The following is a 15,015-nucleotide window of genomic DNA, read 5'->3' on the forward strand; positions in this document are numbered from 1 at the left end:
GTCTTTAGTTCAGACGACATAAGAGGAATACTCTTCTAGGCCAAACAGTAAGTTATGCATATGCATTTTCCATCCTCAGCTTTCTCACGGGTATTTGGCCTTATGTCAGTATCTTTCAAAAAAAGTTAGCATACTTCCATTCCGCTTTTCCTTCAGAACTTGGAGTCTCCTCCCACTCCTTCAGCTAGCTTCCTTTTCTGATCTCTTCCTTCGTGCATTAAAATGGGTAATGACATAATCTTTTGCCAGGTGCCCTCCTTATTAACTTCACTAGGCTGGGTGATTGTTATCCTTCAACAGCTTTATGTACTTAGAATTCAGATCTAAAAAAGCAATTCTCTGGAGTGGTAGCCAACTCCTTCTCCAAGACTTTAGCATTTGATTAGATGACTACTTAAGGTTAAGTAACCCCCTTTTCTTGGAATTATACCTCAAAATGGAGGTAAAAAGACAAGAAAGAAAGCAGACAAGTCTCACGTTCAAAAGGTCAGCTGCATTCTGCCATAGATACAGCATTCACAACATCAAACAGGTGACAAGTGAATAATGTCAAATGAGGTCAGGAGTCACCATAACCAAGGCTGCATTCTCGAGTGGTAGGGTCAAGGAATCCTGGGGACAGAGAACAAATTGATTGTGGTGGTGTTTGTTTTGGTAGAAAATTATGGGGGGCTGGACTAGAGGGTTTCCTGATGTCTTTTCCAGCTCTGCTGTTTTCTGATCTTACTAATCCATTGCTAGGTAGAAAGGACTAAAACTGCATATAAGAATGATTATCTTTGGTGGTAAAATCTTAGTGGGATCCTGTATATTACTGATCCCTGTAATATTGTAAATGCTGCTTTGAGGTAGTCTGGAAAGCCAAGACCCTTTGACAGGAGTGCAGCTTCAGTACAAGAATGAGGAGGACTGGGAGTGGCAATGATGATAACTGCTTGGGCTGATGCCACTGAGGGCAAATTGTAGTCCAGAAAAAGAACTGCAGTGAGGACTTCCTAATCCCTCGCCATAGCAGTGGTCACTTCAACTGAGAAAAGTAGCAGCATCTGGAAGCTGTGCAAACTATAAGTGCAAGAGATTGACCTGCCCAAAATTTGGATTCATTTGAGTCAGGACAACAAATCATGAGTGGGGTATAATAAAGCAGTGGGATAGTGACTAGCTACTAGGGCTGCGCAAAACAGCACCATTTTGTTTCGACTTCCGTTTCAATGGGACAGTGTTTCGTTTCGAGTTTCATTTAGTTTCGAAACCACTGTTCTGTTTCTTTTAGTTGAAACTGTTTTGCTGTTTTGACGTTTCGCCCATAGGCTATAATGAGGAACCATGAAACTGCCTATAACTTTGTCAGTTCTTGCTTGATTCAAATGGAATTTGCAGGGACAGTAGCTCCTTCTGAGGACATGAAGCCTGCCAAGTTTCAAGGACATAGATGCAGGGGTTTCTGGGAAACTGCACCTCAAATTCTTGAAAGCAAAACTTGTGTCATGTATGTGTGTTAAGGCACAGCATGGTGAAAACTGCAGGGATGGAAGCCCCTGCTGAGGCCACAAAGCCTGCCAAGTTTCAAGGAGACAGGTCCAGGGGTTTCTGGGACACTGCACCTCAAGCTGCTGAAAAGCAAAACTTATGTCACGTGTGTGTGTGAAGGCACAGCTCGGTGAAAACTGCAGGCATCGTAGCCCCTGCTGAGGCCACGAAGCCTCCCAAGTTTCAAGGAGACAGGTCCAGGGGTTTCTGGGACACTGCACCTCAAGCTGCTGAAAAGCAAAACTTATGTCACGTGTGTGTGTGAAGGCACAGCTCGGTGAAAACTGCAGGCATCGTAGCCCCTGCTGAGGCCATGAAGCCTGCAGGCTTTCAAGGTGAGAGGTGGAGGGGTTTCTGAGAAGCTGCACCTCAGGCTGCTGACAAGCAAAACTCGTGACATGGGTGACAGAAAGCAGGCCAGTTCAAAGAATGCTGCCTTTTATGCTGTTTTTCTGTCCCTCCCCCAGAGCACTGGAATTGGAAGGGACCTCAGGGAAGGACCACAGTCACTGGCCAGCTACACAGTCGATATGAGAGCAGTCCTTCCCTGCTCTTCCCCCTCCCTCTATTTACTTTCTGTTTCCCTGCAGGCAAGCCCTGCTTCAGTTTCAAAACTTTCAAAATATTTTGACTGCCCTCGTTTTGTTTCAAGGCTGTTTTGAAGCCTTTTGTTTCATTTCAATTTCACTGTTTCAAGCTCAAAACGAGTCAAAACAGCTTCAAAACGAAACAGCTGGCAAAATTTCGCACCATCCTACTAGCTACATCATCCACCACTCCCACCTATGGGAGAAGGACTGGGTCAAGACAACTGCCAAGGGCTTTGGGGGTTTCACCAATACATTCTTTAGATTTCCCTAAATAGCTGTTTTCTGTGCTGTTTCCCTTTCATAAATTCCATGGTGGTTAATTCCTAGGACTGGCTGCTTGCAGGTATGGAAATACTGCTTATCACGAGGGCTCACGTCATTATAATTTGAGCTTGCTAGCAAGAACCTTTAGAAATTCAACCTGGTCTTTACTACCAAGTGGTACCTTGCAGGGGTTATATATACATGTCCTGCAACTGTAACATCCTAATATCTAACTAATTGCTTTATATTCAATCCTAAATCTGACGGTGTGAACTGGGACTTTGATGGGCTTTGCCAGTTTTTTCCAGCTGAGAATTTAGCTCTGAGAGACTGTAACAAAAACTAAGATTACAGAACAAAACAACTTTTCTCTGTTGCTAACTACTGCTTTGCTTGTTGTATAACTCAGATAGAAATTAATGTAAGTTAGTATGGCTACCTTCTGAATAAAACATGTTCAGATTAGGTTGAAGATGAAAACAAAATGGGGGAAAGTGCACCTTGGAAACTAGATATTGTTGGAAATGTCACTGAACAATAGAGAAAGCTTAAACAACAATTTCTGATTTATTGAATTCAGAGGTGTATTTTGCTATGTCTTTCAATCATGTTGTTGCTTCTATAGCTATCTGTACTATAAATTGCACAATGGTGCCTCTGTCTTCAACTGCTGGGGAATAGCACAGGACTCATGGTAGTCTTTTAGGATCTTTAAATATACTTTTTTGTCAAGCCATTGTCTTACAGCAAGGAGATTTCTAAATGTGCATTTGTTTAGGGCATATCTGAAGTTGCGTGAGAGATTGCCATAGCTCACACTCTCTTGTAAATCACCGTTGAACAGTAGTAACCCAAAGAATGAACACAAAACATGTCTGTTTTCAATTTTAAGGCAAAAGTCTTGCCAAAGGCTGTGATTGATTCGGAGACCACCCTTTGGTAAAGCAATGCTTTACTGGCCAGATTACCTTAAAACACTTCATGGCTGTGTTATGCTCGTCACGTTATGTATTGGCAACTAGAGTGAGTCCTCTAGCTGCTGGCTACTAGCCAGAAAATCTGAAGCCAGATCCCTGACAGTATTCTCATGTAGAGAAGATTCTACAACTTTGATATCTGGTTTGTCTATAATCTAATAAAACTCTTTCAGGCAATTATTGAATTTAAAATGAGAGAAACTGGTTTTGTGGCAAGGGTTTTTTAGTCTCCCATGCAAACGTGACTGTTTGCCAAGCAAATAACAGTTAAAAAATGATATCATTAAATTAGGGGTTTCTCCTTTTTTATGATATATAGCTGTAAATCTAAACTGGGAGAAAACCACAAGCACTGTAAAAATGACTGAGGATAAACAGCATTCCAATCCCCCAAATTAACTGTGTGTTTAGCAAAAAGGTTTTATAGTTTACTGTGTTTCTCCCAAAGTTTGATTCTCTGCATAAGTAAAATAATCATCAGGTGAAAAAAATCTCTCCATAGACAAGTCCTACCACAAATTCTGAAGCACTATAATGATTTACCTGATTCAGATATGAACTAAAATAGCTGTGGATAATGGAGGAACACTTTTCTCAGTTAAGGCTGTCTAAATATGTCCATGCATTCATAAAATAGCAATGATAAAACTGCTATTTGACTGACAACTACATCTGGATCTGAACTAGAAGCCACATACCTGGAGAGGACAATTGCTATTAGTATATATTAGAGCTGTGAGAAGCTTTGGTCCCTGATTCAATTTGGTGGAGATTTGGCCCTATTCGGTGGCTGAATCTCCGAATCTGAATTGAATCAGAGGACTCTTTAATCTCTCCGAATCGAATCAGAACCCTCTGAATTGAGAGAGATTCGGAAAGATTCAGCAATTCAGACATAGACGCAGCTTTAAATGTTTTTTCTACATACCTCTAGGTAGCAGGTGGCTTGTGAATGCTGCAGTAGTAGGGCACATGGAGTGTCCCACAGGAGCACGGGGGGCTCCCCAGCGTGGTCAGCAGCAGACCCGGAAGTGGACCAGAAGCAGTTCCAGCCCACTTCCAGGTCCACTGGGGAGTGTGCAGTTGGTGCCTCCTGGGTCTGGGGGGCACCCTGTGACCAATCGCTGAGCTGGGGAGGCGCCGGGGCGCCCCTCCCCTGACAGACCTGGAAGTGGACCAGAAGTACTTCCAATCCACTTCCGGGTTCACCACCAAGCACGCAAGGGCCCCCCCCTCCACCGTGCTCCTGTGGGATGCTCTATCCACCCCAGCATCGCAGTGTTTATGAGCCGCGCTGGCACCTGGAGGTATGTAGAAAAAATATTTAAAGCTGTGTCTATGTCTGAATCGCTGATTCTCCAAATCAGCATCAGATCTTCAGATTTGGATTTGGTTGAATCGAATTGGGGACAGTGATCTGAATCAACTAATTGAATCACTGTGCCTGATTCAGGCTGAATCCGAATCGAATAGGGCCCGCTTTGCACACCCTTAGTGTTCTGAATTCATGGCCATAAACCCAATGAGATGTGGAGGAGTGCAAGAGAGCAATACCTAAAAATCAGTTACCTTGTATAAGAATGGCCTTACTTGTTATCAGAAACCCAGGACGATCACCCATACCTCAGCTTATTGTGGACAGGGTGGCAAAGATGCAAAACTTTTAAATGTACATCAAAAGTCTCATATCTGAGCTGGGCCTGGAGTCATGTGAATGAGCTAAGCCTATTACGGAGCACTCAAAGGTCTAATGCTGCAGTTCTTGCACAAGGGGTAAACTCTTACTGGGGCCAATGGAAAGTTTACTTAAGGACTGTAGTCACTTCTCTATTATAAGAATCATGAGAGAGTTAAGCAGGAGGAATTAGGCCTAAGCACCATATATTTAAAGGTATTTAGATGCCTAAATCCCACTGAGATGAAAAAGAGTTAGCCACCTAGATGCCTTTAAATACCTGCTTCTAAATGCCCTGCAACTACAGTATCTTCTCTATATCCATGAGGCTGCTTCATGCAGTTCTGTGCACCTGGCATGCCATATATCTTCGATATTAGAGCTAACAAAAAGTCACTCCTTGGGGCAGGGACTAAAGTAGTCAACTTGAAGATGGAGCGATTTGGTGAGATGCTCTGCTGGCATGCAATGTAGACTTTGTTCTTAGTGGTGCTATAATGATTTTTACCAGCTGAGGGTCTGCCCTGGGGTGAGTCAGGGTGCCAGAGGGGAAGCTTCTGAAACATTCCCTAAAATCCCCCTGTGTTGCTCCTGAAACAATATTCTGCCGTGTAGAGTACAAGTCTTTTATTCTGTTTTAATGAGTAGCCAAACAAACCTTCACAATGAGAATTTTCTTAGTTAATGCGTTTGGAACAGGCAAACCAAGAATAATGATCCATGATAGCAGAGGGAAAATTTCTGGAACAGTTTGCCTTAGCCATTGTGCAATGTCCCTGTGCATTTCTACCTGTGTTCAACCTACTCTAAGGGAGCTAATCCTTTCCCCAGTTCATAGCTTGAATAAATTAAGCCCCATTTTGCTACTAGTACTTCAGCAGTTGCTACTGCTCAGGGTTAATGACTGCCCTAAGCATTCATTTGTATTCTCTTTTCACAAAGACATATGGTCAGTGGATTCTGCAATGCCTTTATGGATCCACTGACACAGTCAGTGGATTCCTGCACCCTGTCTTCAATCCTCTGCATGGCTAGGACAGACATTACACATAAACCAGTTTAAGTGATCAGAAATTGGTCTAAACCTGTATCAGAACAGATGTTCAGTGCACATAAACCAATTTGAGAATGGCTGAAACTGGTTTGAGATAAACCTGGTTGAATGATTTGGGTCAAACCGGTTTATGCAATGTCTGTCCCAGACCCCTTGCTGGTTTAAGTTACACCAGACTCCCCCAGTATCCTGGCATGCTCTCTGGGCTGGGCAGGGCTCTCTGCTCCACAGCAGAGCTGGCTCCTCCCCTCTGCTCCTTGGCTGCAGCTCCAGCAAAGACTGTAGGCATCTGCCTGGCTTCCCTCTGCTCTCTACCTCCCCTCACCACTCCCTGCTAAGCAGGGATTTCCCCATCCCCTCTGCCTTACACAGACACCTCTCAGCATTAGCTAGCAGACCACATGCTGGCTACAATCCATGCTGTGGCAGAAGGAACGAAAGCAGAATCAACAGGTAGCTGGTAATGTCCCTCTGTTGTTTTCTTAATGGGGTGATAAACACTGAGTTAGGGGTGATAAACACTGTGTTATCAATTCCCAGAAGGGGAGGGCCTAATCAGAGCATCCTGCTGGGCCCTGGCCATGCCCTCCTCAGTTCAGTACTGTAGAAGGGAAGGGAGGTCTGCTCTGCCACCCCCCAGCTTCTAACCTGAGCCACTGCAGGCATGTGCCTGCATTTTTTCAGTCCAGGGGTGATGTCTGTGCATTTACAAACTGATTCAGCCTAGCCAGGTTAGACTAACATGCAAAGATTGAATCAATTCAGGCTCAGGCTTTTTGAATGTCTGTCCCTAGCCCAAAGGATTTCCACTGAAAAGACCAATTCTTCGGCACCATCAAAGCTATAGAGAAGTTAGCCCAAGTTGCTCATGGCTACCAAGTGCCTGTGGAAGAAACCACAGAATTTTCCAACGCATCATTGCAATTTGTGCTGCTTCCAGAAAATAGATATGTTAAACTTGAGGAAGTGACACAGATGAAACCATGTCAAAACACTGAAAAAAAACAAACAAAAATCCTAAACTGTCTCTCAGATAAATGTGGGTTAGTTAAATATAGCAAAGAACTATACATTACTGTGGTTTTCCTTTTGTAAGGTCAGTTTTGAATCTACAGTTTATGAAAATTGTGCAAACTTGTCCATGTTGCTGGTGTGGATTTGCTGTGTAAGAAACAATAAAATATTGCAGGTTCCAGTAAATCTTATTATTTGTTATCACTTCACCTTCAGCACATTCTTTTCTTTGAGGCTTCCTGTCCTGCTTTATCTGACCTTTAGCTAAAGTCTAACCTTCTATTAGGCTCTATATTTTTCTGGTCTCTTTGACAGCTACTGCAGTTACATTTCCCTGTATATTGATGAATCATTCATGGCTCATTTATGAAGAACAAGTAGGAATGTAAACTCTCTCACTGGGGAAGAATCAACTACACCACAAAAATCACATATCAACACATTCTACCACCTTTTTTGTGCAGCATAATCCAGGAATGGTAAATGGGACTACTGGCAAAATAAAAACTATTGAATGTGAGAGACCCATTTGATCCTGACACCCACTGTTTAATGCTAGAATTTTTTCCCCCTCAGACAATGCTGGCCCACATAAATTGCTTACAGTGCAAAAATTAACCCATAGTTATTATTCTTCCTTCTAAAATGAAGGGGCACTTTGCTGTCACGTTCTCCTGTGGCATAGGAGAAAACTAAATCCAGGTTTCTATCAGTCTGATTCACCAAATGTATATAGGAAGGGGTTTAAAAGTCCACTTTCTGATATGTCTTTCTACAGAGAGAAACGTACAAGCATTTCTGTTGCTGTTTTGGACTACTTAAATTTGTGAGCATAAGACTACTAAAACACACACTTGAAGCTGTACTGCTGCTGGAGAATTATTTTTCAACCATAGTAATTGCCCAGAATTTAAAGTTAGTCTTGGGGGCTGAGGGAAAAGGGAAGTGGGAAGGGTCTATCCAGCCAAACCAGAAACTAGGCAGATGCTTTTTAACCCCCAAGATAATCCTATTCCCAAATCTATGTCAAAATTAGATTATGCGTTTATATGTAAAAGGGAAAAAATGGTTTAAAAATACCTCATTTAAGAAGGATGAAAACATTTTATAGCAAAAGAAATACACTTTTATAGGAGAATATCCTGTTGTGGTGGAGTTTATAAATACTCAGCTTCCCCACAGCCACCACACCCTAAATGCTCTATGAAGCCAAAATTACAGAGAAGTGTATCTGGGAAATATGATTGCCTCTAAAGAGGGTCCCAAGCCAAAAAATGCAGACAGGTCTAAACATCTCCAAAACTAGGGGTTTCAGACTGACTTGATCGAGATAGCTGTGGCTGGAAAGGGGGTTCAAACGTGGCTTCTAACCAATTTCTACACCCTTTTGGCCTCAAAGGAAGAGGGGTGATACAGTGTAGACACTTGGGGGTTCCCTAGCATTGGAGGAATCCTCAGCTATATGCTCAGCTTTAACTTCAGCTACATGCTCAATGGCAAAACCCAACATCAGACTACAAAACTACCCACAAAGTTTTGATCTAGTGCTTAATTGTGTTAGGGACCATGATTTTGGTCCTATCTCTGACTTCCTGTTAAGAGCCTATTCCTGCAGGTCTCACAAACCTCAGCTTCTGACAGATTTTTAAATGCACATCACAAATGCAACTGAAAGCATTCTATAGATGTTCTGAAACAATGCGGGAAAGGGCAGTGAGAATGAGTAAGAAATCTTGCAAAAAAGGCAAGAGGAGGTATAATTAGAGAGAATGTGACTCTAACCTGATGAGTCAGAGGGGGTAAGTGGCCAGTAAAAGAGAGTGCTAGATGATGATAAATTAGCCTTTCTGACTGGCTAAAACCAAATAGCCCAGCTGGAACCTGTAGCTCCCCTTCAGCTGCAGCCAGTGTAATCAAAGCAAAGAATTGCAGGATAAACCTACAAGTCCAACTTGTAATTTCTCCTCTCTTGCTCACTACCCAAGATGAAAGCACAATTTGTTGGTAGATGCTCTGTCTGCTTGGATCCTATGTGCTTATCCATTATTTTCCTTGGGATCACTTGAAACAGTATTTGTAAGTAATGAATACTCTTGTGTATGTATATCTGAATGTTCCCCAAATGCTAGGTACAAAACAACATGCTTTGATAGTCTGCAAATGGCCTTGGCTCCCAGAATTTCAAATCTGAGTTAAAAGGATAGAGGTCTCAAAGACATACTTGTGTTTACCTAATTCAGAAAACTTTATAATAATAACCAATGAACCATTTTTTTCTAAGGATTCCTCCCTCAACCAAGTTCTGCACTCTGGAAATATACCAGTTAAAAACTACAGACTGTGAAATCTCTATAGCAGTGTACAGCAGTAGCAGATAGATAATACAAGTCCTTCAACTGGGGTAACTTCTCCCAATCCAGTGGGGAACTACCCTTCGCAGAATCAGGGGCAAAACTCTTCCAGCGGAAGTCTTACTGGTTTAGATTTTGCCTGTTTGCATCAAGGACCAGGTAGCCATTTGCTAAAGGCAAACAAGTCATGATCTGCACCAGTACAGCCAGCTGACAAGCTGCAGTAATGGCTGTCTCCTGCATGAAGTTGTTCCAGGTGATGGCCTTTTTCTCTAGTGGAGATATGCAGAGAGGTTTGCATTTACCCTTCACTTGCGACTGCTTCTCATAGCCTCTCTTTGCTCCATGTTTTTACAGCCCTCTTCCACTTAAGCAACTATCTTCACTTGCACACTAGAGTTAAACAAGTCATTGTTTTATCTGGTATTTAGCTTAGGTTTCTCTCCCAGACTTGAAGAAGGGAACATTATGCCTGACAGTTTGTCTAGCATCTCTCCCAACTATACAGTTGGTCCAATAAAATCTGTCACCAAAAACATCCTTGCTGCCAGCTTGCACATTGCCAAATTTACCATTTGTGCTAAGAATTTCCTAATATAAGCAAACTAACCAGAATGGGGAGAATACAATTGCTGTGTTTTAACAAGGTGCAATACAATACTATGACAGGACTAGGGCTTTATTTTCATTACTGGCACATCAGCTTATGCAGCTTTAAAATGGCTATATGTTTAGTAAAGCTCATTCACCTTCTTATACATAGGGTGCAATATAAAGCTGCAACATTGTTAATAATTATTACTGATCTTTGAGAGCTGGAAGAAATGGAAGCTAGAGGAAATGTACATTCAGCTAAAAAGAAATTCAGAATCCATGAAATAAGTTCTCTCATTCTGACTTTAACATTCTATCATTTATCGGAGTCTCCTTTCTTTAAGTTTCACAATGAAAACAAATAGTATTTTATCATCCATGATGCACAAAAGAGTTAATTTCAGCCAAAATTTCTGATGTTCTCTGCAGTGATCACTTGTCAGTATTTCTTTTCCTCTCATATCATGAAATCAGGCTTTGGCATTAGGGTACAGTGAAAAAAAAACAGGAAACAAAAAGAAAAATATTTTTGTCAAACAAACAGTAGCTTTCCAAAATCAACATGAAGTGTAATTTGTTTGGTATACAACAAAAAACAAACAGTTGAGAGTGGGTGCATGCGCGTGTGTGTGCGCGTGCACTGCATGTGCCTTATTTCTTAGTTGCTTACAATTCTACAGGAATCTATTATGTAGTTGTATCTTGTGCATGCAAACAGGCTTACTTCACAACCCATTTTAATTTACCTTATCAAATTAAATCATGGTCATATGAATTATAAGAGATTCTGTTCAGCAAACATCTGCAAACACTAGACAGAGCTGTAGCACAACATTTCCTTGGACTTTCTTCTTTGGCTTTTATGTTGAAATCTTTTGTCCAGGCTGTTTTTTAAGTCTAAACAACAATCCGTATAAACAATTCAACTCCACTGAACCTTAGAAGCTGGCTGTAGGCATCAGGTAACAAAATATAAATATTTGTGACTTATTGTCTTATAAAGGAGAGAGCGTGGAAATATGTAGGACAAGGTGGCATTGGAAAATAAAATTAGTAAGTTACTCATGCTCTGCAATATCTAAAGCATATAGAGTTCACAGAACTGAAATACTGTACATCAGGCAGGTCAGTGTAATCCAAACCTAGGCACTGTGAAGCTTTCTACAAAGAGATAGTGATCTCACACAGTAGTATAAAGAGTGCCAACAGCTACCCCAACTCGATAGCTGAGGATTCCTATGATGTTGGGAGAAACTTGGGATGACATAAAAATGCGTAGCCAACTCTCCCCTGCATGGAGAGAACAGGTGTTCCTAGGCAGACCAAGGGAATAAGCTTACAGAAGGGCACACGGCTGATGTTTTGCTGGGGGGTGGCACTTTGACCCAGAAAAAGGGAAAGTGAGGGAAAAGGAGCAGTGAAGGAGATGGTGGCAGAAAGGGAAAGGTCAAAGCAGTCATAGTACTGTCTGCATTCTCCGACAGTGACATTACTTTCTATGTCTTTTCTCTCATTGTTTAAGAAGATGTTAATCTTCTGTTAACCAGAATGTACACAAAGCTCCCTACAGGCTAAAACAGAGTCGGGGTTATTCCTGGTCTGACAGCCTCTGCTTTAAGCCGATCAAAACAGGTGGTTGAGGGCTGAGGAGGGCAATCATTTACACATACAGTTTGAATGGCAATTAACTTGTACTAGCACCCCACACTGCGGGGTTATCTCAGATACTTCACAGGTACTTAAAGTAGGACAATGGGGGCATGTCCAGACAAGGGTGAACATGCCTCTTGTGGCATCTCAAACCAAGTTGTGATGCTGCAAGAGGCATGCTGGGAACAAAAAAATGTTCCCCACGCTGCATATTTGCAGCATGGGCTCTAAATTTGATACCTGGAAATCCAGGCATCAAAATAAAAAACTAAAACCCACAGAAAAAAAGCGGGCCAGGGCACGCTCCTATAGCACACCCTGAAGCAACCAGAAGCAGGGTCCTCCAAAGAGACGCTCTGGCAGGTGGCCAGAGTATCTCTGTGGCTGCCCCTTGCCTCGGTACTCCAGCATGCAGGACAAACTGAAGCGGGGCAAGGCTGCAGCATGACTCACGTTGGCCTCATCTTAAGCTCGTATTTAAGAAAGATTAAGGTTTCTTAAAATTGCATTCAGCGAGTCTCCAGCTAACTGGTTTCTAATATAGTTTGGCTTTGTTAGAAACATTCTCTAAAAGGAACGCTAATTTAAACTTTTCCTTAGTCAGACACAAGTTGTTTGGACATGATTTTAAGATGGCTGGGATTTATTCACAATGGCCAAGAAATTGGTCTTGCTGGAACTGTGTTTTAAATGCATTTCCCCACTTCAAGCTAAAGGTCACAGTGAATGCTTATAGCATACCAGTTTCTTCACCCTCCAAACAGGCTCCTGATGAACTCTTTTGGCAAGATTTCTGTGTATATTAGCATTTAACTATTTTAAATAATACAAACATTTCAAATCAAAAACACCATCTGATGTACACTCACCATCTTGCGTGTTTTGACTGAGGATCTGAGTGCGTAGTTCTTCCAAGCTAATTCCCAGGCATTTACAAATTTCCTGTATGCTGTAAGGCTCGGGATGAAATACCTCCTTGACAATGGTCAGCATTTCCTCCAGGCTAAACCCTAGCTCAACCTGCACATCTTGGAGTTTCAGCATTTTTTTCCAGGCCAGGCCTTTTGACTTGGAGAGAAGCTACAATTTGAAAAACAGACAACACTAAGCCTTGTGGTTTGCAACTGACCTGAAATATTTCATAGTGCAAACAGACGTTAAAGCTGCTGCTTCCCCTCCCAGTAGAAGCTGTTGAGCTTCTTATTACATAATAAATAGTATAATCGTATGAAACATGTTCATAAAATAGGAAGAATTCAGTCAATTATAGCCCTGAAAATGATGCATTCTTTTTAATTAAAAAGCTAGCTTAAAACATGTATTGGCATTGTCTCTCTACTCAAATTAGCTATCCCTCCTTTTTCACTGAGGCCATCCCTTCAAACAGTCGCTTGCTTTTTAAAGCCACCATCAGACAGTTGTTCATACATGTGTTATAGTTCAACAGAACTGGACATTTCCTTAAAAGACTGCTTTCTATAGTAAGTATTTTTGCTCTTTGTTATAAACTCAGCCTGACTTTTTCCAAGTGCTCCTGGATGTGATTGATGAATCCAAAGATCTGATGCTGTGGTTATAATCCTAACTTTTTAGGAAAACCTTGAGATACTAAAGTTTAGGTTGGACCAAGAACCTTAATTGCATTAACAATACAATGACATTTTTTTTTTCTCGGGGAATATAATGAAGCATGGGAGTTATAATAAGTCAAAACTCGGAATGTGTTCTGCTCCCACATTATGCTGATTAACTATAGTCAAGTTTTTCAGATCATCCCAAAGAGGGTGCCATGCTATACAGGTTTCCCTCGCCTTACACTGTGCATGCGTTCCTGGAAAATGGCGCATAACTCAAATTCACAAAAAGGGAACGCACTTTACAGTGTAACAAACAGGGATACATTCCAAGACCTCAATTGTACTGACCCCAGACTCATTTCTACCATTTTTACAAGACAATTTTGGTGCTCACCAACAAAAGCCAGTACACACAAGCACAAGGTGGTGGTGAATGGGGATGGCAACTACATAAACACTAGGCCTGTGCGAAGCTGCTAGTATTCGCTTTGGATTCGGCCAATTAGGGGGACAGTGATTTGATTTGGTGATTCAAATCACTGTTGCAGTGAACCCGGACTCTCTGAATCATCGAAGCTCTTCAAATCTTTTCCAAGGATTGGGAAAGCTTTGAATCAATTCGGACCTTTTTACTGGTCCCCTGATTCGTTTCGGATTTGGAGATTTGGCCACCGAATTGGGCCAAATCTCCTCCAAATCGAATCACCACCCAGAGCTTCGCAGAGCCCTAGTAAATACATGTCACAAACAACAAGCAAGGAGCACAGATCCACACAGGATATTTTGGTGCTCATTACTCTCACAATTCACCGCACAAAGCAGCTGACTGTGCACTTCCACCACACCGATCGAATAAGAGTGAATTACCTCGCATATAATGAATTTTTGGTATAAAAAGGGTCATCGCATAAGAGCAAAGTCACACATACAGTACCTGCATAAAGCGCGGGAAACCCGTATACTGCATTAGCTGTCTCTGTGCTGTTATGGTAGTTGATGCTTGCTATTTTAACACTTGCTATTTTAAAGACTTTCTTGGAAATTTAGAACATAAAGCAAAACAAAAACAAAAAAACCCACCAACACAGCAACTACAGAACTGACTCTCTCACTTATTACTGTGAGGAAATGTATTCAATTTAGCCCATCATGGGATTTTTCAAAACCATATCGCTAGTAAGAGAGAGATCCATAAGGTCATTCCAGGGATATTTGACTGGATTATATACCTCCGATTCAGCAGCACTGAAATCACAGGTAAACCCCCCAGAAATTTCCTATGTTAAGGAAAGCTACACATCCCTGCAAGCCGATATTGGCGACCAGGGTGGACGACTGGAGACCCTCTGGGTTAAAATCTGTGGGGAACACGGCACAGGGGACACAATGGTGGGAGTCTATTACAGACCTCCCACCCAAAGTCCTGAGCTTGACCAGGAGTTTGCCCAGGAACTGGCTGAGGCAGCATGCTCCAGGACCATGGTTGTCATGGGTGACTTCAATTACCCGGACATCTCGTGGGAGGATCGCTCAGCACAATCTGAGCGGTCGCAGAGCTTCCTCTCGTGCGTGGATGACCTCTACCTGACTCAAGAAGTCTATGGGCCAACGAGAGGCAAAGCACTGCTCGACCTGGTACTGGCTACTGGGGATGACCTAGTCGGCGACCTAGTGATCGATGGGAAGCTGGGTGACAGCGACCACGAGCTGATCACCTTCACCATCCGCCGAAAAGCTGG

The 15,015-nt window shown here is 42.2% G+C and overlaps 1 protein-coding gene across 1 annotated transcript in view; it reads right to left on the reverse strand.

Annotated features, from left to right (window-relative positions):
* Nucleotides 1-15,015, reverse strand: part of GALK2 (galactokinase 2) — an 82,521-nt gene that overhangs the window by 14,733 nt on the left and 52,773 nt on the right. The window contains exon 7 of the mRNA XM_025210500.1: nt 12,569-12,779. Coding sequence (XP_025066285.1) covers nt 12,569-12,779 — 211 coding nt within the window. The remainder of the gene's footprint in view (nt 1-12,568; nt 12,780-15,015) is intronic.

Source organism: Alligator sinensis, unplaced genomic scaffold (assembly GCF_000455745.1).
Source record: "Alligator sinensis unplaced genomic scaffold, ASM45574v1 scaffold814_1, whole genome shotgun sequence".
In the NCBI taxonomy this organism is placed as follows: Eukaryota; Metazoa; Chordata; order Crocodylia; family Alligatoridae; genus Alligator; species Alligator sinensis.